Below are 24,709 nucleotides of genomic sequence, written 5' to 3' on the forward strand. Positions count from 1 at the left end.
AACCTGTTTTTATGCCCCGTCAGGATGGTGCAGCAGTTTGGGGTCGACTTTGAGAAACGCATCGAGGGCTCCGGGGACCAAGTGGACACAAATGAGCTTTCGGGCGGCGCCAAGATCAACCGTATCTTCCACGAACGCTTCCCTTTTGAACTTGTAAAGGTTCGTGTAGATATTTATTTATTTTTTGCTTTAAGAGTCTTCACAACAGCTAAATGTAAATCTGTTTGCTGAAGACGTGTTTTGCATTGATTGCTTCCACAGATTGTATTTGATGAGAAGGAGTTAAGGCGGGAAATCAGCCATGCAATCAAGAATGTCCACGGTGTCAGGCAAGTGGAAAGAAGTCCAATACAAAATACTACCGAGCAGGAGTCCCTTTTAAATCTCAGTTAACACTCCACTGCTTTGAGATTAAATACTCTTGTCGGCACATTTGTAGTTTCCTTCCTCAATCAAAGCTTTTGTTCTGCTGCGGCATTAATATTTATAGTTACACACTTACATCACAGACGACACGTTCCAAATTGGTGCATTCAGAAAGTGTTTCTGTCTGAAAAATTCTCTTGTTGCATTCTTTTTATTTGTTTACTGCAGAACCACCAACTCCCTTTATTGTTTCTGACTGTCCAAGCGGTCAGTTATCGTGAGGTTCTGTTTCGTCTTGTACTTGCTCAATGAAACTCTTCCACCATAGTCCATTTCTGGTTTTGTGCCTGATTCCATTTACACTTGGATGTCATTGGCGTTTTCATTTTTTTCCTTCTCATGTCTTCGTTGTCAGTATATTCATTTCGGTTGTTCTTGTACAAATCTTTTGATTCCTTCACGCGTTTTGAGTTGGTTTTGCTCCGTTTCCCCATCATGTGTTTGTACGTGTTCCTTGGTTTTGCCCTCGGTGTGCGTTAACTGTCCCATCTGTCTTCCGGTGTGCCTCTGTCTCCTCTGTGCGTCCTCAGAACGGGGCTGTTCACTCCTGACCTGGCGTTTGAGGCCATCGTGAAAAAGCAGATCGTTAAGCTGAAAACGCCCTGTCTCAAATGTATCGATCTGGTCATTCAGGAGCTCATCAACACATTCAGGCAGTGCAGCAACAAGGTACTGCAGGTGTCCAGCATCTCCCGACCCTGCTGAGGCACAGGTTGGGGGCGAGCATGGCTATGGCCGGGGAAAGTGCTGACACAGAATGTGAAATCTCTTGACATAAATTTCTTTTCTTTAAAAAAAAAAAAAAAAAGCCTCTACCGATGAGATTGTTCTGTGCAGCATGCCCTCATCCAAGCCCGGCCCCTCAAGCTCTGTGTGCAGGCAGCGCTGTCGTGTTGTGGAGTGTTGTGACGAGTGACGTGTTGTCGTGGAAATGAGATGTTTTCACACTGGGCATCTCTGGTTTCTCCCGGACAAGCTGCAGGTCTCACAACTCGGTGCAAGTAGCAAGCAAAACTTGAGTTGCTTCTGTAAGATGTAAATTGGCGATGTCCACCACACTGACCTAGTTTAAGAAACCCTAGTTTGTTTGTTCATTTTTTTATTTTATTTTTTTTAAGTGGTTTAACAGGGAAGAGAATGTGCAGAGCTTGTGGCTTGTCCTCTTCTGCTTTTCGATTTGTCTGTCAATAACAATAATGACTAACTGAACAAAGACTTCTCTCTCTATTTCTCTGTCCCTATTGTGTCTCCTTTTCCCCCCCCCTTTCTTTTATCTCTACCTTTTCAATACCTCCATCACCACAACAAAATGCACTCTGAACACCATGACGGTTCAGAACGGGGCTCTTCACCCCCGACCTGGCTTTCGAGGCGATTGTCAAAAAGCAGATCCTCAAACTCAAAGAGCCCAGCCTCAAATGTGTGGACCTTGTGGTGTCTGAGCTCACCGCACTCGTCATGAAGTGTGCTGTCAAGGTAACCAGGGGCATATCTGCTGGGATAATGGCATGAAAAGAAAAGGGATTCCTTTTCTTTCTACATGTGTCATCTGTCATCCCAAGTACAGTCCCCCCCCCCTCCCCCAAGTGCAACCAACCGTGACTCCCCGTCAGATTTCTGTATTGTACCACGACCCGCCCCATTCACACGTCTCAGTTGTTACCATTCAGACTGAACATCAACCTACAAATCACATCAGAAATTCTGAGCACAACTTAAAATTTCCACCAGCCTCCCACATGGTGTTTGACCTCAGCATCAGCTCATTAAAGCATTTCTTCATTTCCCACCTCCACACCGCTTCATCCCGCGCTCCTCGCCGAGGAGCCGGCCTGGTGCGTCTGAAGCCAGTGACGCTCCGTCTGTGACCCACATGGCACACTGAAGGAAAGGAAGTTATGTAGGGGGGTGGGTGAGACGATGAAAGCCCCCCCAGTCAAGGTGGCAGCTTGAATGAAGCGTTTCCATAGCAACAGTGCTCTACTACCATCTTGTGGACACAAATAAGAACTGCAAACAAACAGGATCACATTTACTCCCTGTCTTTTCAGGTGTCCTCTTCCTCACCTCAGTTCGCTTTACTCCTCCCATCTTCACTAACATGACTCATTAGCACAAATGTACTATCAACCAAAGATGACTCCTCTCATGGTCTGTCTCGGTTTTGAAAAAGAATATGAATGAAAATGACAAACGTCAATGCAACTGATCCTTTGACAAAATGATCTCTGGTTTATAGTACATGCCTCATTACCGTGTGTGTGTGTGTGTGTGTGTGTGTGTGTGTGTGTGTGTGTGTGTGTGTGTGTGTGTGTGTGTGTGTGTGTGTGTGTGTGTGTGTGTGTGTGTGTGTGTGTGTGTGTGTGTGTGTGTGACACTGAAATGTCACTTGACTATCTCTTTCCCTTTTCTTTGTTTCCTACTTATTCTCACTTCTCACCACTGTTTCTCTCTGATACTTATTGGTAAGTTTCATTAAAGCTCCAGCTCACATGTAAGTGTGCGTGTGTCTCCGTCCCGTGCTACAGTCCCACGTTGTGCTGTCTTTCAGCTCAACTCCTACCCCAGGCTGAGAGAGGAGACGGAGAGGATCGTCACCACCCACGTCCGAGAGAGAGAGGGGAAGACCAAGGACCAGGTGAGTTTCTCATAACCTGGTTGCTGTGATATGTGGTAGGACAAGTCAATATTTGCTGCCGTCATCAAAACTCATAATGCCTTTCCAGTGTTGCTGTGTAATTCTTCATCAGTAATTTGATGTCGTTCTGCTGGAGCGTTGTTTGGTGGAAACAAAACACTTCCCAGCAGAGCACTCCAAAATGCATCAGGTTTCAGAAAGACTCGAGCATCAGTTTGAATATTGTCCATTCAACCATGTTATAAACCATGTTATAGCTTAAAGAACGCCCCTAAAAACTTTGTTCTGTTTTTATTCTTTCTTTTTCTAAATGATAGTTAAATTTGATCACATTAAAACAAATAAACTGATGTGGTAAGATTCTGCAAACCGCTAAATGAAACGGATATCCAGCCGCTGTAACTCATCCACATTTGAATTTCCTGTTATATTATCTCTTTTATTGTGATTTAAATTTGACCTCATTTACATAAAGTTACAATTATTGTTTGTGTTTAGTGTTTTCTCTAGTTTACCTGCTTTTTATAAATTCGAGAACATTGCTCCCCTGAAAAATATCTTTTGTTAATTTTCTGCTTTTCTACAAACAGGAAATTGGGCTACTTTAGTTGTGTGATTATCAAAAATGACACCTTTTTTTTTTTGTTGTTTTTCTCGACTAACAAACATTGCTGCAAGTCCCAGAATTGATGCTCTCTATCTGATCTTCTTTATCAGCTCAGTTTGTATTCAGCTTTTGTTCATATGTGACTAATATCCTAAATGAGACCTTGGGACTTTGTATTTCATACTTTGTGCCCTCTGATATGGTGTTTAATGAAGATTTCTTTCATCCTAATCATAATTTCCTGCCTCTAAGGTTCTGCTGCTGATTGACATTGAGCTGTCCTACATAAACACGAACCACGAGGACTTCATCGGATTCGCCAAGTAGGCACCCTCCTCCCCTTCACACTTCCGGTCCAATATTCAGTCTGTTGCCAGTGACGGCAGTCTCATCCTAGGAGCTGAGGCTTTAATTAAGTTCACGTCGCCTTTTGTCTGCACTTTGTGGTTCTGTGATTTATCCAGGAAAGTCTTGTAACTCGCAGGCATCAATTTGCGTGAAAGCCAGCTGTCTTTTCTGAAACTTCACTGCTCCTAAATTAAAGAGTTGCTTATAATTACCCATATGTTGTAAATCACGGTGCATTAGTGCAATGTAGCATGCCAATTAGCGATCACGCCACAGCAGAGCACGCGCCTCATTGAAAGGGAAATGGAAAGCACAATGATCAAGGTCACTGTAGCTCATTTCTCCCTCCCCGCATGCTGCAGTACAAGACCAAGTCTGTCAAGCATGTCAAGTTTCTTGAGCGATAAGTTGCTATAAAGTGTGTAGGTGAAGCCTCAGTCATACTTGCGCTCACAGGTCGCTGCTATTTTGTATTTAAAAGAATGCACTGCTTTTTGGAGGTACATCTCATAGCAGTGTGGTGTTTGGATTAATGGAGCCGAGCTGTCACAGTAGCATGGAGTTGAGTGTCGCTCCCTTCTTCTGTGTGGGTTGTGGCAAGTAACAAAGCAAGTGCCTCTGTGTGTGTGTGTGTGTGAGGGTTTCTGTCTGGCCCCTGCATGGCTAGTGGGTTGATGTAACGTATCACACGATCAGCAAGGGCTGTTTAACGGTTCTCATGACATCACTTTCAGTCTTGACTACCGAAGGCTGGATGATGGTAGCTCCCCAGGGTACGGCAACAACAGGTGGGCAAACGGAGACGGAGGGCTTTGTGCATAGTGTGCTTGAGGCGGTATAGTCCTCCAAGTTCCTTTAAAGTTCCCCACAATCCACTTTCACCCTTGTGTGTGTGTGTGTGTGAGTGTGTGTGTGTGGGTAGTCGATTAAAATTATGTCAAAACTGCACTTTCAGGCCTACAAAACATCATATAAAACACTTTAAATCACCTAGCAGCATCCAAATAAGACAGCGGTGACTCGTGAATATTTAAAGAGTGCTATGTTTTCGACTTTGTTGCTGTGTCATGACTATTCGCCGTCTCTCCGTCTGTGTGTAATAACAGTGCTCAGCAGAGGAACACGGCCGCAAACAAGAAGAGGGCCATACCCAACCAGGTATGTTTTATCACGCCAGTCTGGCCTTTTCACCACTCCCTGATTTAATCTTTCTTTACCTCCCCGGCCTATTAATCAGCCCCGACACACCTGAGCAATGATTTAGACCCCAGCCATTAATCTGTCTAACTGGTAATAATAGTCCCCTTTATATCACTTCAGCTTCCGACTGTACACAGTCCAGGTCCTTTCTAATGCTGCTATTGAACAGGCTGGTTTAGTCTACAATTGTTACGAATCGGATTCATCTCTTTTTTCATTTTTAGCTACACTGATTTGCTGAATTTCTCTGTGTATCTTAGATCTTTATACAATAGCATACTTGAGCTACCCAGGCTTGATGATGGCCGTTTCAATAAGGGGAAAGTTGCCTCAGTGAATTTAGGAAAGTCCCTGCTTCCCTGCTTTTTAAAACCAAGCTGATGTCCACCAAACTATAAGAAGCTGCGGTTTGCATGTGGCCCAGGCATGTTGTACTAAAGCAAACCAACAATTAATCACAGCATTATATTGATTGTTTTGCCCTCCCATTAACTTGCAAGCAACTCTTTTGTTAAAATCCAGAATGTGCATGGACCTCACACCCGTGGACTGAGCTACACATATGACATATAACCAAATTGTGGTGTACGAGAAGTAATTCTAATTGCATGTAATTCTCTTGCTCTGTCTCCTTCTCTCCCCCTCTTTTTTCATCACCTGTCTTCTCTGATTTCCTCACATATATCCTGCATTCACTTTCCTCTTTATCATTTTCCATATCTTCTCAAACTCTCAATCTTTACCCTCCGTTCTCTCCTGTCACTCAACCTTTTATCCTTTTCATCTTCTTCTCTCTCTTTCTTCACCTTCTCTTTGCTTCCTTGCTTTCTCATCCGTTTGGCTTTGATTTTATACTACCCCTCCCCCCCGCTTTAATTCCCCTCCCCTTCCTATTACTGCAGGGTGAAATACTGGTAAGTACCCGTCAGATTTAAACCACCCCTTGCCAGGAGCAGCAGAGGTAGACCATGCAGAGGAACTGAGGTCATCACGCAAAGGTCAGCCGAGGTGGTTAGGCTTTTGAAGGACTTTGTGAGTGAACGGTTTCAGTCCTGTAAGTGCAGGAGATCACGCTTCCACCATAACAAGTTGTTGTACTTCTGCAGCTGGCCGCTCTGGGAGAGAACTACGAGGAAAAGGTAGAGTCTCCAGACTGACCACAGCGATATCAATTCTGATCTATAACCTCGGCACACAGTGACCAGTAATTTGGGCTGTCTGTGCAGTAACATCCAGCACATTCGTTCCTGTAATTCTCCACTTCGATGAGACCGTAATTGTCCTGAATAAAAAGATTTTGGGTGCTACTAACATTTTTGCTTGTGTATATTTTACAAAAAAAAAAAAAAAGAGTAACTTTCTGTCCTCATGAAGGATCTGAGACGAAGAGAGACTGAAGGAATCCTCCAATGACCGCTCAGTCGTCAGTTCTTCTGTCTGAGGCTTTTTACCTCTGCTGCTGCCTCATGCAAGGTGTCTCGAAAGTTTGCCTTGTGAGAATCATCCTAATTGTCACTCGGGACCAAATAGAGAGGGAGTGGGGGAAATTAAATTAGAAACACATTATCAAGGGTTTTTGTCTGATTGCTTTAATTTTGTTTACCTTGATTGGTAAATCTCCTTCATTTTGAAATGGCATTTAGCTGAAAAGGCCAGGTGGTATTCCGAGCTCATTAGCATTGTCTGTAATTTAAACACTAGTCTTGGCTCTTGGGTGGATTTTTGTGTTTTGATTTAATATTCCGATTTACATCTCTTTTTATTATATTATGATCAGTTCACATTCTGAGAGATGTTACTCTAATCATATAAATCCTTTATCAATTTTACAGTAACATTTTTAATTGGCCTATTGCATATGAAACATACAGAACATATGGACGTTACATTCAATGCATTTTCTCCATTTCCTCGCTAAGGCAAACGAGAAGTTTAGCTGCTCTGCTCTCGCCTCCTCTCCCATGTTTGTGTTGGCTCTGTTGAACCTATGAACTCGTTTTCCCCATCACTCACTTCAGTCCTCTTCTGGATGGAGAGTGAGTGGAGAGGAGCGGTCTGAAGCAGGCTTTCAAACGGACATTTCTGCTCGCTTCACTTCATACGAGCGCACAGTGTTTGCAAATAGTTTTTTCACACTGTACTCTCAAATGGCATGGGAGTCTGTTTGAGAAAATGGAGAGATGGTAGTTGCACGATCTCCTCCAAATGAATGGTTTATTTTCCCCAAAGTGAATCGCTCACCTCAACCACTTGGTCCGATGTGTTTTCTCCCTCTCCACCTCATCACTGCAGATATTTGATTTTTACATTTTTGTTCATCCACGAAGTCCGCTGTGTCATCTGTTCTCGGTTCCGTCTAACCACTTTGCCGCTCTTTACCTTCGTTGGTTCCAATCCCGTATTTGTCCTCCTGGTATACTCGTCGATTTAACCCCAGTAACACTTCTGTTTTTAACTGCCGATGCTTAGGCTAACCTTTACTGACCTACTGACATTAACATACCACCGTCGACCCTGTGTGTCAGTGCAAGCATGATCTGGACACCATCTGGTTGTGTGTGTTGAGTTTTCTGATTTTATTTTCCTTATTTTTTTTTGAGTGAAACATAGCTGAGCACACATCGTTTGTGTTTATAACAAAACCTTTCACTTTAGTCTTGTTACACAGTAATAACGTCTGTCCTCCTGTTCTTTCGTCACACATTTAACTCTACCTCTGTTCTGTCGATCATAGTTAACTAGTGTTAGACTACTAAATGGTGAATGTTTGGTATTTAGACAAAATTACAATCAAACTGAATAACATAGCAGGTAAGTCTGTATGATTTTATTCATGTTAATCACACCCACAAACACTAATCAACGTATGATGGAGACGAAATTTCACAAGTGACTTGATTTGATGGACTTGTTTTCCCTCCATCCTCTTGGGGCCCCTCTCCCTACCACCCTTCTGTCTCTCCCCCGTTTTCCCATCAATCTCAAGGTGATCAGGAAAGGCTGGCTAACCATAAACATCAGTATCATGAAAGGAGGCTCAAAGGAGTACTGGTTTGTCCTCACCGCCGAGTCCCTCTCCTGGTACAAAGACGAGGAGGTAAGTGGAGTTCAATCCTGTATTTCACTGACCACTAAACAAAGCACCACAAAACGGCAGTAAAATGAACGTACTAGTTCAGCACAGTTGATATCCCGATGGAAAAGTGTGCCGTTATGCACGGCGAGGGAGTTGGCGTGTGCCCCAGCCTAGCCTAACCAATGTGCAGACTACTGTTCAGCTGGAGCCGGATGAACAGGTAGTCTGAACACTGGGCAGACGGGGAGGGAGATGAGGAGGACTCTGATGGGAGGAAGAACCCGGAGGTCATTGTGACTGCAGGTCGCTACCCGAGGACTGTGGGACAGAGGACACACAGAGCAAACATTACCTCAGCGCAGCAGCCTCATGTTTGAAGAAGCCGCATACATGAAAGCGGCTTATAAATCCAGATTGCTGACGAGTGTTTTTTTTAAATAATTTATCATAGTATTTACGTCTGAATGGGAGAAAAAATGCAACACTGATTGAGAGCAATCTATTTTGTATGTGTACGGTACATGAGTTTAAAGACTCGTAGAAGAATATACTTTTTTTTTTTTTACAATGGCATGAAACGTACGTAAACAATCAATAAAACATGAAGTGCATTTGTGCTGCAGCAGTTGCCGTACTCACCATTTGATCTTCACCAGGCCTCAGTTGAATCCACTTGTAGAGCAGAAAATGCCTCTAAAAGACACGGCGAAAAGCTGCTCCTGAAAATGTCCGCCCAAGCACAAGCCAAAATGGTGCATTTTTACATTGGTCGCCTTGTACGACAACGCACCAAGAAGGAATGAGAGAGGTATGATGGTGGAGGCAAACTGACGTGGCAGGCGGGCTGAAATGTTCCAGCCGGGATCTGACTTTGGAATTTGCAGGAAATCGTACTGGGTTACGGGGGCCAGAGGGGAGGGGGTGATTTGTGTGTGTGTGTGTGTGTGTGTGTGTGTGTGTGTGTGTGTGTGTGTGTGTGTGTGTGTGTGTGTGTTTAGGTGGATGCTCATACTCCATCTGTGCGAGTCTGACTTTCTGCTCACACCCACAGTTTAATGTATGTGTTTGTCAAGTTTGTTGAGCCTTCCGTACGTTTGTTGTTTTTTGCACGTGCAGTTAAGGTTTTGCCCCTTTTGTATATGTGTGTGTGTGTGTGTGTGTGTGTGTGTGTGTGTGTGTGTGTGTGTGTGTGTGTGTGTGTGTGTGTGTGTGTGTGTGTGTGTGTGTGTGTGTGTGTGTGTGTGTGTGTGTGTGTGTGTGTGTGTGTGTGTGTGTGTGTGTGTGTGTGTGTGTGTGTGTGTGTGTGTGTGTGTGTGTGTGTGTGTGTGTGTGTGTGTGTGTGTGTGTGTGTGTGTGTGTGTGTGTGTGTGTGTGTGTGTGTGTGTGTGTGTGTGTGTGTGTGTGTGTGTGTGTGTGTGTGTGAGGGGATAGTGTGGAACCGCAAGTGATGTAACTGTTGGGTCTGCGCCGCTCTCTGTGTTAGTGCAGACATAAATGGTTCCAGATGTCTCTGCTCTCCAGTGAAAGCTGGCACCACATCCCCCTATAACCCCCTCACACTCCTCCTTTTCTCCTCCTCCTCCTCCTCGCCTGTGCCGCGCTTTTCTCCATTTCACCAGCCTGGTGGTCGTCCACACAAGAAAAGCATTCTGCCATGGTCTGCTCATTGTGGCAAAATTAACACCTAGTTTGTTTTATCTGCATTTCCGCCATTCAGTGCAACTGAGCATCTTCAATTTTTGTTATATTTCTTATATTGAAGTGATTTTAAGTTCCGAAAATTCATCAAGACTCACAAACTGACGATACAGCGTGGAAACCTAAAAATGCGAGGAAAGTTCCAAAGAGAAAAGTGTAAAGGAAACATTTATTAAAGCCCTTCAGGGAAAAAGACTACTGTCAAAGTGCTGAGTTTAAGGGTTTCATCGTTTTGTCTTTGGACCTCTTTTTCAAAGACTCTCAGTTATGTTTAGTGTTCGGTGTTCTCGTGAGCTCGGTGGTCAGCGGTTCAAACTGTAAAGGTCATGACTTGTTTTAAATATGTGGCGCTTTGAGTTTAAATTGTGAATGAATTGTGACAATTATTTCATTACATTTGATGATAACCATTTTATCTGCGCTTATGTAACAGCAGTCAGATGCAATTTGTCTATATTTATTGTGTATACACTTGATAATACAGTTATTCTGCCCCTCCCACTCCAGGAAAAAGAGAAGAAGTACATGCTGCCTTTGGACAATCTGAAGATCAGAGACGTTGAGAAAGGCTTCATGTCCACAAAGCATATCTTTGCAATCTTCAACACGGAACAGAGGTCAGCGTGGCGCTGTCAAGCAGAAACATGTTTGTTGACCTCTATAGATGTACACAAACTCACCTATCACAATGGTGTTGTGTGTTCTTGGGTATTGAAGTAATCCTATTCACACAAACGGTTGTGTTTGTGGTTTATCTCTACAGGAACGTGTACAAAGACCTTCGCCAGATAGAGCTGGCCTGTGATTCTCAGGAGGACGTGGACAGCTGGAAAGCGTCGTTTCTCAGAGCAGGAGTGTATCCGGAGAAGGACCAGGTGTGTGAGAAGTGATCCCTCTTGTGTCTAAAGACAAAGTAGTTCCTTTTCTAGACCTGATCCTAACATTTAAAACTGCATTGAGATGGGGAGGCACGGTAATCTACAGTTAATAGAAGAAAAAAAACTGTTCAGAATATCAAACTCTTAAAGCAGAGACATCAACATCCTCTACTTTAGTGTTTGTTGTTGCTGCCCGAGAAGATGGGGACACAAACGGTGGTCAGTGAGGAAGAGGGGCGTAAACATGTCTGTAAAGACGTTGGCATGTTTGTGTTTATGGCTTATCTTTGACGTTAAGGTGGAGAATGAAGAGGCAGCCCCTGCGGACACGTTCTCCATGGATCCTCAACTGGAGCGGCAGGTGGAAACCATCCGCAACCTGGTGGACTCCTACATCGGTATCATCAACAAATCCATCAAAGACCTCGTGCCCAAAACCATCATGCATCTCATGATCAACAGTGTGAGTGGTCAAGAGCAGACGGAGGTGCCACACATCGACATCACTGGCTTGAGAAATTCTCATTGCCTTTACATGTCAACACGGAACATGAATACGATAATATATTAATAATAGATTGTTCTAAAATTACAGGCTATCCACCACCATTCAATCGTTTGTTTTAGTAGAATTTATGATCTTCTGAACTCAATGTCAGATGATTTTACACTAATTGCTGAAATAATGTGCCTTTGAGGCTGTGTGGTAGTTTGTGATAGTAGGTGTGCCTCCACACTTCTACATCATGAACATCACTATAGTTCAGTTTGGCATCCCTGGAGCTAGAGCTTCAAATATAAAAACCCTGTATAAAAAAAAACTGCTTAAAATTCTCCTGTAGAGTTCTGAAGTCTAAAGTTTTTTACAATTAGGGAAAAATTTCCAGTTTGCTTTTTTTTACATAGATGTTAAGGCAGTTTTATCCTGTGTGCTGTATGTTACACAACCATACTCTGGACTAATGCTTTCTTCTTATTGTGCCATACAAGACCTTGGTTTCAGTCCCTGGCACCAAATTAAGTCGATATTTGTTCAAACTAAGTCTAAATAGGAAACTGTTGCTTGGTGGATCTTGAGGAAAACAATGTTTCCAGCTCATTTTAGTCACCGCGTTGCTTCTGTGTTTCACTTTGACACAAGGTCACAAACTTGAAGACACTAATTAAAAAGAATTTATGACGCATACTCACGGAGACTTGTCCATTTATTCTGCTTTATTATTCCGGTGAGCTCACTTGATGCCTTCCAGCGATGCAGCAGCTGCCCACGCACACACCAACACACCACTGCCAAAGGAGCACCTCGTTTGATTTCCTTTTAATTGGGTTGAAGCTGATATAATGCCACTCTGTGGATAATTTTTGCTCTTGTGGGTAATTATTAACCTCTTTCTTCCAACCATGTGTCCTTCGACATATAAACCGAGGGATGTTTTTCCCCTGGCGTTTATCGTTGTCGATAGATTCAAGTTGCCAACGTTGGTTGTAAGGATGTGGCCTTTCTTTTAGGCAAAGGATTTCATCCATGCGGAGCTGCTGGCCTACCTCTATTCATCTGGGGACCAGAACAGCCTCATGGAGGAGTCTGCCGATCAGGCCCAGCGCCGAGATGAAATGTTACGCATGTATCATGCACTCAAGGAGGCACTGCACATTATTGGAGACATCACAACAAGTACCATCTCTACTCCTGTGCCACCACCCGTCAATGACAACTGGATGCCAGAAGCCAGGTGAGCTTTAAGAAGCTCGATACAACAAATGTCCTCGACGATGTTTAAATTAAACCTCACCTCATCTGGTGCTTTGAGTTAATTAGGTTTTTATAAATATTTTAATCTGGAACGTCTCCGTCTCAGCCCGACCCCTCAGCGCAGGGCGCCTCCTGCAACAGCCCCACCCCCGAGCCGCCCGCCTGCTGTCAGGGGCCCAACGCCAGGACCACCCATGAACCCTTCCCCTGCATTTGGAGCTCCACTCAACCCCGCTCCCGCCTTCGGTGCTCCCCCAATCCCTTCCCGCCCAGGCCCGCCCACTAATGCATTCAACAGCAGTCAGGATCCCTTCAGCGCACCCCCACTGATTCCCTCCCGGCCGGCCCGCATCCCTCCCGGTGTACCCAGGTACGACTTTCTTTTATATTTGCTTTGGAAATGTCTTATGTTCCCATTCAGTCATTTCAGCGCTCCTCAGAATCCCTTTTCATCCAGACAACATTTTCTTTGCAGCCGCAGTTGTACTGTCGTTCATCTGTTTATCTCTCAGCGTTTCCCTCTCAGCGTGGTTTCCATCCTCCGTGTCTCTCGGCCATCTTTACTCTTTTTGTTTGGGTTCTTCACTGTCTCTTTGTGAGCACGTCTCACTTCTTGTCCTGTATCTTCTCTCCCCGATGCAGCCGAAGACCTCCTGGTGCTCCTTCTCACCGGCCCACCATTATCCGCCCTGCTGAGCCCTCCCTGCTAGACTAGACCTGTGGCCGAGCCCACCTAAGCGCGTGTGTTTGTGTGCGGATGCGTCTATATCTACACACTGTAGGGCCCGGTGGTGGGGGGGCGGGGCACGGCTGGCACCATCCAGCTGCATTCATATGTCTATTCAAGCAATGTTAATAAGCTGCTAATACTGTCTTTGAGTGCATGTGAACAGAGGAAAGCCCGTAACCACTTGAATATTTCATTTGACTGAAACAACCAACCCCCCCCCCCCCAAGACCATTACTGCATTCAGCCTTTCAGGAGGAGACGGTGCATCAGAGTCATTTCAGAAGTTTTAATTGGATTGTAATTCCTGTTGTAAAATCTTTACTGAGAACTTTGATCCATCTGTCACAATTATGTTCAGTAACTTATTAACTGATACAGGCGGACTTCCCTCTCCCCTCCAGCTTTATATACTGACCGTGATGTTCAAGTCTCGAGCTCTCTGTTAATGTTTGACTGGGTTTTCATATCATAACTGATTTCATACTGAAAGACAATAGCTTATTATCACTGTTGGTGTTTTTCGCTGGCGTCAATGATAATTTCTTGCCCTCTGTTATTTTATTTGAGTGACTTTGTCCTTTTTAATGACCGTTCTAAATGTAGCTTTAAACAAAATCCATAATCGCAGCAGAAAAAGACACAGGACAGGGTTTTGTGACTAAACGGCAAAGACTGGATTCAGACACCCCCCCCCCCCACTGTGAAGTATCCTTCCACGATGAAAAGATGTCAGCCACTTTGGCCATCATAATCCAAGCACTTCTAACCATTCTAGCCTTACGACAAGCCTCATAATACAGGAGTAGTTTGTTACCAGAACACTATGCACAGAAAACCCCCGGAGACGGAGAAAGAAATAGACTGAAGGCTGTCTGCACTTTGTAGGAAGCTTTCTCCACCAAGTCTGAGTTGTTAAAGCCTTGATTTTTTTTTAATCCCTTTTTTGTCACAGTCGACCGAGTCTAGAGCCATCGAGTAGAGTTTGTTAATTCCTGGATTATTTGATCCAAATAGAGCAGAGCACACGGTATGGTTTTCACTCAGAGAGGATCAAACTTGGTAAAGCTGTGGGGCGAGCACTCGACTACAGATCAGTGTTTAAGAAAATAGCGACGGACTTAAGCAAAGAGGAGATGTCACATCTCTTTCTAGACCTCGTCATCAAAGACCTTTATTCCTGCGATCCGTGGTATAACACCATTGTATATAGCTCGTCTATCCTGAGGAGTTGGTCGATAACACATTATACTACAATAAGTCGTTATTGATTAGAATCCAGGCCGAAATGGTTGAATTTCGCCCGTTCTTCTCAAATTGAATTAAGCACCAACACTGTTGTTTGAATCAACTCCAGTGTACAGAAAAAGAAATCGGTCACCTCCTCACGCATTATTTATAAACGGGGCATTTGTCTTTTGATGTTTTTTTGCTTGCGATTCTACCAGATCTTTTCAACTTCAACCCCCCGATGTTATTTAGAGGCTCTGCTACAGGGATCAGCCGTCTCCGCGCATTGAGAGTGCACTTAGCTCTCGACATACACAGCAGTGATCATTTGCTGAATGTTCTTTGAATGCTTTAGAACATTTATCTTCCCCGACATTTCAAGGGGACGGATTAAGGTGGGAGTGATGCTGGGCTGGTTTTTGCTTTGATGAATAGTGGCGGTGGTGGGACTGGTGGTGTGTCGAGGTGCATCCTGTCGAGAGAAACTGTCCACAAATTCCTCTGTCATACCAGCTAACTGCTTGTCTAATTCAAAGTAATTTATGAAGGTCCCCCCTAATCAGATTCTCAAGACAGAATGTGCTTCTTCTTTTCTTTTTTTTTTATTCCTTTCTCCGGGCCCGGCTCACTGACAGTGCAATAAAGTACAAAATCTTTTTAAGGAACTGCCTTAATATTTAAATCTAAGGTCTTTTATATTAGATTCCCTGCCATCATGTAGGACACTGAATTGATTAAAAACTTGCACTGGTGAATTGTGTTTTAATGCTTGTCACTGCCGCCTGGCCCCGAGAAACCCCAGACTGTAAATGCCCCATTATACATTAGCCTGTGGGAATACCCCCCCCCCCCCCCCCCCCTTCACCCCCGCCTCTTTCCCTCCCCTCTCTGTGTCTGTAGGAAGGAGTTGTAAACTGACCCGCAAAAAGTCTTTTCTTTTGTTTTTCCCAAACCTATTGTCAAGTGCCTCTGTAGCAGATTGATTTGAATAAACAACGTGAAGTGATTGAGAAAGGAAAGTAAATAAAGAGGTGTTGTGTACAATAAAGGGACTGGCTCTGGTGGTTGGTGTCTCCTTGTGTCTTGTGTCATCCTCCTCTCTGTCTCTCTCTCTCTCTCTCTCTGATATTGTAGAGCACCTCCTGGGTTTCCTCTCCTTTCTCTACATTGAAACCAATCCAAACTGACATAAACCTGCACGTTCCTATGGCAACCCTCTACCAGCAGGCTGTCTGCGCTTGAACGCCTCGAACAATGGTCACTGTGCTCTCGGCGGACACATTTCCACCAAACATGTCATGCTGCACAGAAACGACACATTTATTGGGAGTGATTTTGCTGTCGTCCTTATAATTTGGCTTTATTCAGCAACAATAAAATGAAAACGAATCCTATTTAGTGTTAGCCCGTCTGTCAGTATGTTGAGTGAACTAAAGAGGAAAACGAGGCTTCCTTCTTTCTTTGTTTGATTTGTAAGTACAGGTTGTTGTGTCCATCCAATAGCTGGCTGGCTGAGCAGTCTAGTCAAAGGCAATTCTTTCCTGCATGTCACAAAGTGAAGGGATTAATGTCGATTGATTATTCCTGCACAGGCGCCCGGCTCCCCGCCGAAACCAGTGGTGACCTTCGCCTGCCCACAGTGGAAATGCTTCAATCCATGACAACAGTGAAAAGGGAAGAGCTTTACGTCTTATTTATAGGGGGCTAATGATATATATAATTATGTATTGATACTCTAAATGTGCAGTTACAGGCCTACATTTGCAAATGAATACTGTCTTTAAAACTTGAAAGGTTCTGAAAGTTGCCCACAGTGGTTGATGTTACTAAATATGTTTGAGTCAAGGTGAAATAGTGTGACTTCTAGTGCAAACCCTTCTTCCCAGATCTTCAGATAACCTTATGTTAACAAAAACTGCCACTTCAGACAGCGTGACAGAACTCTTAAGATTAATTACTCGATGTGGTGCCAAGTGACAAAGTTCAGTGAGAGATTTATTTAATTTTTTCATTATTCTAGCTTATCTCTGTTCAGTGGTGACGAAGAAGAGTGCGTCCCATAGTGGAGTGTAACCACTCAATATGAGAAGAAGAAGATGTCGACTCAAAGTTAAAAGTCCAAGTGATCGAGATGCACTGCACAATTTGTTGACTGCTTTCTGAATGTTTGAACCTCTTAAAGAAGTGACTATGATTCATTTAAACAATCATATTTCTGTGTCCTGGACAAAGATTTGATATCCGTATGACTTGTTTTCTGTCTATTGAACCTCCACATGGAGAAAATAATCAGGGAACTTGACTTAATGATTGTGTGAACATTTTTGTTTTTTTCTTTAAACAGTCAAAATTTGAGAAGACAGTTTCTCAGGCCGAGGCAAAGACCACTTGTTTTATTTGGAGAGTGCGCCAGATTGGGTGAGATTTCTGGTTTGTTCAGCTGCTGATGCGTGGCGTTACATTAGAAATGTCAGTGTCAAATGTGATTTCTTAAATTCAATAAAACAGCATCTGATAGAAAGCACACGTGGTTGTCTAGCTTCCCTTAATGACATCATCAAATAAAAATTAAATGTGTTTCTGTCCACATATTGCACAACGTTGTGATTTGAAAGGCTGATATGTACAATTCAAGGCAGCAGGTTTGACAGAAATAAATGAAAAATAAAAAGTCAGTGCCTTATCCAGTTTGATGAAATGTGAAGCTCTCAGATTATTCATTTTGTTTGCCCAGTTGTCACATTAGCTCCTCGCTGAACAGAGGTAAAGAAAAGTTTCAGTCTTTTCTATGTGCGAACCCGCTTGGTGTCGTCAAATAGGCAACGCAAAGTGTAAAGTTGAGTGACGGAAACGGAGAGCATGACGAAGACGTTCATGCAGGACCAGAAGGCCACTCTCCACAAGTTGTCCTCCAGAAGGTAGCGGTCTCTGGCTTCAAAGGCCCGCAGCATGGCCAGGACCTGGCGGCTCCTCTCCAGGTGCCGGTACACCGAGTCCATTCTAGTCTTCAGGAGGCAGATAAAAGAGAATAAAACACGTTGCTGGGGTGGTGTAAACATCATTCTAGTGCTGTCTGAAGAGGAATCATAGATGCAGCAGGTGAAACAGGGTTGGGTTTTTTTTGTTGGGTTTTTTCACTCTCACCTTGAGGTCCTCCAGTCTGTACTCAGCCATGCTCTCTGTCGCAGCAATGTCCGCCCACTCATCCGGCGCCGCATCTGGGCTGCTCTGACTGTTAATGATCACCTCAAAGAACACCATCTTCTCTGACAGCCTGCTGAAGCTGTTGTCAAAACATAACCTGTAGTCTCCGTCCTCTGTTGGATCCACCCTGCAGGAGAACAATCACCAGATGAAGAGCAGCAGCCGTTCACGTAAAGAAAACACCCATACACGTACGCATGTGGGACAATATTTGAGCTACGTCAGATGGTGACAATACTCAAGCAAAGGTAAATGGGCTTCATTTATCCACTTTTAGTGGTGGAATGAAGTGTTTTGTATTTGTGTCAGTAACTGAACGTCCTGCACCTAACACGACAGTGTTATGAGCCGTGTATTCAGGTGACCCTATCCAGAGAGCCTTCAGGCCTCCTGAAGCTGAAGCGGAGAGGGGAGTGGGAATTTAAAGTATGAAAAAAACCTGCGTGACAATAGAACAAGCTTCTGGTTGAGTGAGAGCATTTAGGTCGACCCACATGTGGATGCCATCAGACCTCCTGAAGTCAGAGGCCAGCCGGTGTCCGCCGGGAGAGATGAGAGTGAAGCCAACATCCAGACCTGACCCTGCGATCACCTGCAAAGAAAACATGGATTCAAGTCAGAGTTACCCAGAATTCACTGCTGTTGTTTCCCATCATAAAGTAGCTGGTTGAGTTATTATTTTATGTTTTTATTACTGCTCAGAAACAGTCGGGATGAGTGGACTTTACACACTGGAGGAGGAGTGTGTAGTCGCAGTTTCCTGACCTTTGTAACAAAATGATCATAACATAACTGAAGAAAGTTTTCAGTTGATGGTGTTACTTTCACTTTCAAGGGTGAGACATGATAGTTCTGTTTCATTGAGATTTCAAAGACATCCAAGTGTAGTGACAGACATTATGCCTTTGATTCATCTTTGAGAATATTGCACTCTGTGCTTGATCATGAAAATGTATTCAGTGTCACTCGATGAAGTAAACGCTGGAATACACTGAAGCTGCTCAGGATTCAGTTGAACAGCTCACTGCGATGAGGAAGCAGATGTTAAAGCAAACAAAAGCCAAAGGGAAATGTCCAACCTGATGGCGAGTAAGTAAGTCATCCATAGCCTCTTCTCCCCTCAAAAAACAGGAAGAAATGAATATGTGGCCTAAACGGTGGTCAACTTTATTCCCACACATATTTATTCATTCAGCAGGTGAAAAGGTTCTACAATCTCTGAAAATCATGTTTATTTCTTTTGTCACACACACACACGCACACACACGCACACACACACACACACACACACACACACACACACACACACACACACACACACACACACACACACACACACACACACACACACACACACACACACACACACACACACACCTTGTCTTTTTCAATATTTTGAAGAAAATGTTGCACAATCAAACACTTTCAGTGTTTTTCTTATCTCTACAAAGACCAAAGTCTAATACTTGTTTACTTGTTCTTCGGCATAGTCACAAAGTTTCCCAAAACAACAGCAACGTTTCCTGAACAGTGGCAGAGATATGTTTTGTTGTTGTTGTTGTTTTACCTGATATTCTACTTCCATGGCGCCGTCAAGTGTGGTAGTTTGGAAAAAGCACTCCGCGTGACCAGCAGGTAAAACAAAAGTAAATTCCACTTGTTGTTTTGATCCCAAACCCAGAGAGAGTCCTGAAGCCAGACTGAAACATGTCAGCAGACAGATCTGTGCAGAAGCAGCCATCCTCGTCCTGATCACACTGTGAGCCACTTTATTCCACTTTCACCAACTCTGCTCAAGTGCTCTTCTGTTGCACAAAGACAAAGAAAGAAGGAAACAAACTCCCGTGTCTGATTGCTGTCATTGTCCCATGGCTTCAGGACAGCCTGGAATTGAGTTTATCCCAGGTGAAATGACAGGAGCTTCCATCTGTGCAGCCAGAAGAAGTCAGGACTGCAAACTAAGCAAACACAAAGTTGATTAGAGGCAACAAGTCATTTGCTTTTTGTTTTACAACACCGATCTGAAAACGACTTCAGATAAGATCTTCTGATAGTTTAAAATTTTATATCGCCACCAGAACTCATCTAAACCTTTTCATACCGTTTCTTTTTCACATGATGATTCGTTAGAGGTGCTGCTGTGTTGATCATCTCCATCTATGTCCTATAGATGGCGCTGTGGGAAACTCCTCAGCTCCACCGAATCCCTATATAATCCATTTAATGATTATCTTTGTAGGAATAATCCAGAATTCTTAAATCAGGGACTCTTAAAGGACAAGCAATAATAACAGACAGACCTTCCCTGCACTATTCACCATTGAGTGTCTGCTGCAGCACCCAACTTTAACTGGACTTTTCTTTAATGTGTTGTGGAATGTTCCCAGGTGATAGGCTACTGAAGGCTGGGCAGACTCACTTTTTCAGATTCTCCTGTTGGGTGTAAGTCTGACATCACATTTCCTGTGCTACGTGATTAGATCTAAATATTAGTATAAATACACCTGACCTATTTCTATAAGTATATAACTAACAAAGGAAAGGAAACAGCAGCGATGACTTCTGTTTCTTCAGATCAGGTGAGTAAAAGTGATGCTTGAACATTTTATAAATGACTGTAGTGCAGTGTAGTGTGGCAGTTAGCACTTCAGCCTCTCTTGCAAGCCTCAGTGTGAAGAGGGTGCGCGTTCTCGCTCTGAGTCCCCTGGCTTCCTCTCAGGGTCTCGTCTATTAGGGGAATTTTTGCATCTAAGTTAACTGCAGGCGTGAGTCTGTATGTAATGATGTCTCTTCCTGTGTTGCACTGGTAACCTGTCCAGAGTTCCAACTGCCTTTTTGCCCATTGTAAACTGGGTTTGGCTCCAGCAGCCTATGACCACAAGTTAGATGATGTTGGGGGATAATCCTTTGTAGTGACTCACTACTAGTGAGCATGCTTGCTCACCTGGAGCTGCAAGAAGAAATGGAGGGTTAAGTGAGGGACAGCCCAGATTTCAGTCTTAAAGAAATGATACAGGATTTGAAAAAAAAGGACTCAAACGACTCACAGCTGAGGGGATTTGGCACAGAAGTGCGGTCAAACATAGTTATTTAAAACGCCTGCACAAAGTTATCCGGCCTCTGATGCCAACAGTGCACATACTTGAACCACAGAAGAAAACTGAAACTTGCTACTAAAACCATTTGTTCTTGATCTGCAGCTCTCTCTCTTTTAGGGGGCCAGTGTTTGTTCAAATAACAAAGGCATGTTGCTGCGCTGCATGGTTGCTGTACTACGCTTTGACAGGAAACCCTCACGTTCTCGCCCCTTCCCTCCTTCCAACTTCCACTCTTGCCAACACTGTAATTCTTCTTCTCTTCCTATCTCTCTGATGTAGATACAAAGTTGTGCAAGAGGGAACTCCACACTTCAGAAGATAAGAAAATAGCTCAACACATTTTCTGCCGCTTGAGTTTGTAGGGGAACGTGGCAGCCCTTCACCGGACAACACGTCAAAGTGTAAACGTTTCACATGACAAGACGACGAGTGGCTGAGCTTTTGATCTCAAAGTGGAAGCTGGTGTTTCGTTGCTGCTCTGACAGTGAGTGTAAGACATGAAGCATTGATTGGTGATATCCTGACACTGCTGTGAGGTGGCGGGGCATGTGGGGGAGGTTAAAATGCACCATACTTTAGTCTCACATATTGATTATCACTGGCTGGGGGAAGAGTTTATAGAAATCAAATGCACATTCATAACAACACCAGTGCGAAGCTCACACTTACAGTACAACTCTGTAGGTCTCCAAATACTGTTCCATGATACATCTCAAGACTCCTCTATCTGAATCTACTCTTCGTCTGACTACTCGTGAGCCGTCTCCACTTGAGCCAACCAGAAATGAGCCCACCCCACTCTGCAAACCTTCTTCACTCGTCTGCACGCATCTCGTGCATCTGTTCGTCTCTGTACCCTTCTTGGAGCCACAGCCCTGACTTCTGGTGGAGACCTGCACACCGATGGCTCTCTTCAACTACAGGCAGTTCAATGACTGCGCGACTGAGGGCGAGAGTCCCTCGGTGTATGTAGTGGACACTCAGGCCTCTCGGCCTCCTTTGCCACCCAGACTCAACCACAAGCCAAAGCATTCCAGTCGAACGCAAATCCTGTTGTTCCTCCTGGTGAGCCTGGCATTTTTCGGTCTCTTCGTCGAAGCCTGCTTCATCCTATTCCTCCACCAGCAAGATGCTGTAAGAAGCGCCAAGATGTCCTGTGCAGCTGATGATTCGGTTTGTATTCAGCTTTTTCATATCCCTATTTTGATGTAAAAGGTCATTCAACTTTACCATTTTATTTTATCTCTGACTTTCGTTCTGCTTTTCTGTTAGTCTGTTTCTTTTTATTACCCCCGCACACTACCAGACTAAAAATATCGTCAATTCAGATTTAAACAAACAAACAAAAAATAAATGTCATGAATGTGTTTATGTATTATAAATTCTTGGGTTTGGTTTATCTATCGCACAAGGAAAAAAACGATTAAAGGAAGATTAAACACACTCAATTGACCACACAGTTTAAATAACAGCTCTAATAGTTAAAAATACACATTTACATTAGATAAAGGCCAGCACCATACGTATCTCCATAAAAGTAATGACAGCAATCAAAATAAATAAAGAAAATACAGAGAAACTGTAAACTGTTTTCTTGCTTATTGAATATCTTTCGGGACTTTAATCAAAAAAAGAAAATGCAAAAAAACGCTTCTCCACATGAACCGCTGTGAACATAGTTCAGAACAAACGTATTTCAAGGAGGTCTTGTTACAATTAGTTTTTATTGAGGAAAAAAGCAGAAAACTCTGTTAAAGTTCAGCCTCGGTTACAGAAAACGTTCGCGCCGTGACGTCCATATGTACGGTTGACCACGCGGGGCAAACCTGTTCCATGATGTTGAATGGTCGCTGCATTAATATTCGCTGCGTTCACAATAATGCTCTGACGCAGCTTCTTTAGGTTTGAACGTTGTGAGAAACATGTCTTTTTTTTTTTTTTTTTATAAAACGGAGTGCACACACACTGTATAAAGGACATTCGACACAAGGAAGTGGTCTGTTTCCTGTACCATGATTACGACCTACCTTGTGCTCATCAACAGGAAGACCAACATGTTCTACTTTGCTTTGCAGACAGAAGGAAACAAACAAACAAACAAACAAAAAAGGGTCAACTAGCTTTTACAAATCAAATTGTGAAAAACAGTTTGCGTGACTTAAATTGTCACAAGTTGCAATGTTACCACTGGTGATTGTCTCCGTGTATGCATACTCACCAATACACACACCCAGTTGGTAAACCATTTCACTTTACTCGGCAGCCCGCCTCATCAGTCTACGACAAGCAAACCGCAGGTATGTCTCACATTTTCTTTTACTTCAATGAGTTGTTTTATTTAAATCTTCCACTGCTTTTTCAACAACACAAACACATTTCTGGTCCTCACACAGATGAGAATGGTACTACAAAGGACAAGATTCCCTCCAAACCAGTTGCACATATGACAGGTGAATCCAGTATTTCTTTCTCCTCCATCACCAGAATGCTCACTTAATAAAATTGCTGAGAATAAATGCAGTCAAAAGTATACTTTTATTATTTTACATTTGCGTTTGTCTTTTTATCCCCCCAGGTGGACAAGCTGATGATCATGACCCACACATCATGGCATGGAACACGAAGGCAGACCCCCTCCTCAATGAAATCGGCTACAAAGACAAAAGTCTCGTCATCAAGAGAGCGGGTTATTACTACGTCTACTCCAAGGTTTTCTTCTCAGAAAGCAAAAAGTTTTACCACTATGTCCAAAAACGCACTCAGAGGTATGGGAATCCCATTACCCTTCTGCAGTCCAGGAAATACTCTTCTTCATCAGACATAGCAAAATCCAACAGTTTCCTGGGTGGTGTGTTTTACTTTGAAGAAAATGATGCCGTGTCTGTGAATGTCAGTGACACCAAACAAATTGTAAAGCACACAGCTGAGGAAAATGTGTTTGGTGCATATATGATATGATGTGACATCTCACCAACAGAGCATTATGAATTGAAAAGTTTAGGCTGAGAGGATGTAACATCTTGGGACAAAGACAAGCGTGAAAGTCGTAGTGCCTCCAGGACAGCACTGTGTTGATTGGCTTTGTGAAGTGAGTGAGTGTTGAATTGTTAAAAATGTTTCTTTTCACTATATCAAGTACATGTATACTTTGTAACACATGAGGTCAAAATAACTGTATACTCTTTGTAATCCTGAAGTACTTCACTTGTAAAAATGTATTTGTCTTACTAAGTGAAAAAGACTTTGAACGTGCTTTCTCTTTTTACTTTGTTACTCAAAAACATATTTATTCTTTTGTTGTTTTGTGATTCTGTAGTATTTATGTAAAAAAATAAATAAATATATATATATACTGTATATATATATAATTGGAAAAAGTTAAATTTATTTCAAGCTCTGAGTCGGTTGATTTTTCACGATGTTTTCATGTAACAAAAGTAAATTCACTTCCTGATGAGTAAACAAAAGTTGAGCTGCAGGCTGAGTCGTCTCAGGATCAGCAAAGGTGTTTTACACAGAGAGAGAGAGAGAGAGAGAGAGAGAGAGAGAGAGAGAGAGAGAGAGAGTGAGAGAGAGTTCTGGGGTAGCAGTGGCAAGTCTCCACACAGAGTGAGAGTTTTCATTCACTGAGTGAGTTTTCTTTTGTATTTTCACTTCATCACCTCACGCACTCATCATGCAAATGCATTGCCTCATCATTCTTTAAAGCTCTTCTTTTTTTTTCTTCTTTTTTTTAAACTATCATGTTCTTGCTTTTCCCTTCATCAGCATCTGTTCGCAGAAGCTGCTTCTGAAACACCCACAACGTTGTATATTTGTAAACTGA

General features: G+C 43.2%; 3 protein-coding genes across 12 annotated transcripts in view; 2 read left to right on the plus strand and 1 right to left on the minus strand.

The window, feature by feature from the left end:
• dnm2a (dynamin 2a) overlaps positions 1 to 17,273 on the plus strand; it is a 27,869-nt gene extending 10,596 nt beyond the window's left edge. Inside the window, exons 8-21 of one of the 9 annotated variants that reach the window (XM_080487032.1) lie at positions 24 to 159; positions 262 to 329; positions 957 to 1,095; positions 2,978 to 3,064; positions 3,924 to 3,994; positions 5,126 to 5,177; positions 6,122 to 6,133; positions 8,206 to 8,316; positions 10,501 to 10,610; positions 10,757 to 10,868; positions 11,170 to 11,334; positions 12,381 to 12,604; positions 12,731 to 12,994; positions 16,174 to 17,273. In XM_080487032.1, the coding sequence (XP_080343158.1) occupies positions 24 to 159; positions 262 to 329; positions 957 to 1,095; positions 2,978 to 3,064; positions 3,924 to 3,994; positions 5,126 to 5,177; positions 6,122 to 6,133; positions 8,206 to 8,316; positions 10,501 to 10,610; positions 10,757 to 10,868; positions 11,170 to 11,334; positions 12,381 to 12,604; positions 12,731 to 12,994; positions 16,174 to 16,204 (1,582 nt within the window). In that variant the 3' untranslated portion in view covers positions 16,205 to 17,273. Of the gene's footprint in view, positions 1 to 23; positions 160 to 261; positions 330 to 956; positions 1,096 to 1,763; positions 1,903 to 2,977; positions 3,065 to 3,923; positions 3,995 to 5,125; positions 5,182 to 6,121; positions 6,228 to 6,325; positions 6,555 to 8,205; positions 8,317 to 10,500; positions 10,611 to 10,756; positions 10,869 to 11,169; positions 11,335 to 12,380; positions 12,605 to 12,730; positions 12,995 to 13,266; positions 15,624 to 16,173 lie in introns of those variants that run through there. The other 8 variants (XM_080487030.1, XM_080487034.1, XR_013936281.1 and 5 more) reach the window with 8 other exon arrangements.
• On the minus strand, positions 15,888 to 20,174 carry tmed1a (transmembrane p24 trafficking protein 1a). 2 transcript variants are annotated; one of them, XM_080487037.1, is made up of 5 exons: positions 19,887 to 20,174; positions 19,353 to 19,743; positions 18,280 to 18,377; positions 17,726 to 17,912; positions 15,888 to 17,586 (listed from the first exon to the last, which is right to left on the minus strand). In XM_080487037.1, exons 2-5 carry the CDS (start codon positions 19,524 to 19,526, stop codon positions 17,368 to 17,370), a joined length of 678 nt encoding a protein of 225 aa, XP_080343163.1. In that variant the 5' UTR covers positions 19,527 to 19,743; positions 19,887 to 20,174; the 3' UTR covers positions 15,888 to 17,367. The 2 variants fall into 2 exon arrangements, with proteins under 2 accessions (XP_080343163.1, XP_080343164.1); XM_080487038.1 differs by having other exon boundaries at positions 19,353 to 19,590; positions 19,887 to 19,951.
• Positions 20,175 to 21,650: 1,476 nt separating this feature from the next.
• Positions 21,651 to 24,208, plus strand: tnfsf14 (TNF superfamily member 14). Its single transcript, XM_080487138.1, has 4 exons — positions 21,651 to 22,056; positions 23,147 to 23,180; positions 23,277 to 23,333; positions 23,459 to 24,208. The coding sequence occupies exons 1-4, from the start codon at positions 21,787 to 21,789 to the stop codon at positions 23,839 to 23,841; spliced, it is 744 nt and encodes a 247-aa protein (XP_080343264.1). The 5' UTR covers positions 21,651 to 21,786; the 3' UTR covers positions 23,842 to 24,208.
• Positions 24,209 to 24,709: the final 501 nt, after the last annotated feature.

The sequence above is a fragment of the Lipophrys pholis genome (genome assembly GCF_963383615.2).
Source record: "Lipophrys pholis genome assembly, chromosome: 19".
NCBI lineage: Eukaryota > Metazoa > Chordata > Actinopteri > Blenniiformes > Blenniidae > Lipophrys > Lipophrys pholis.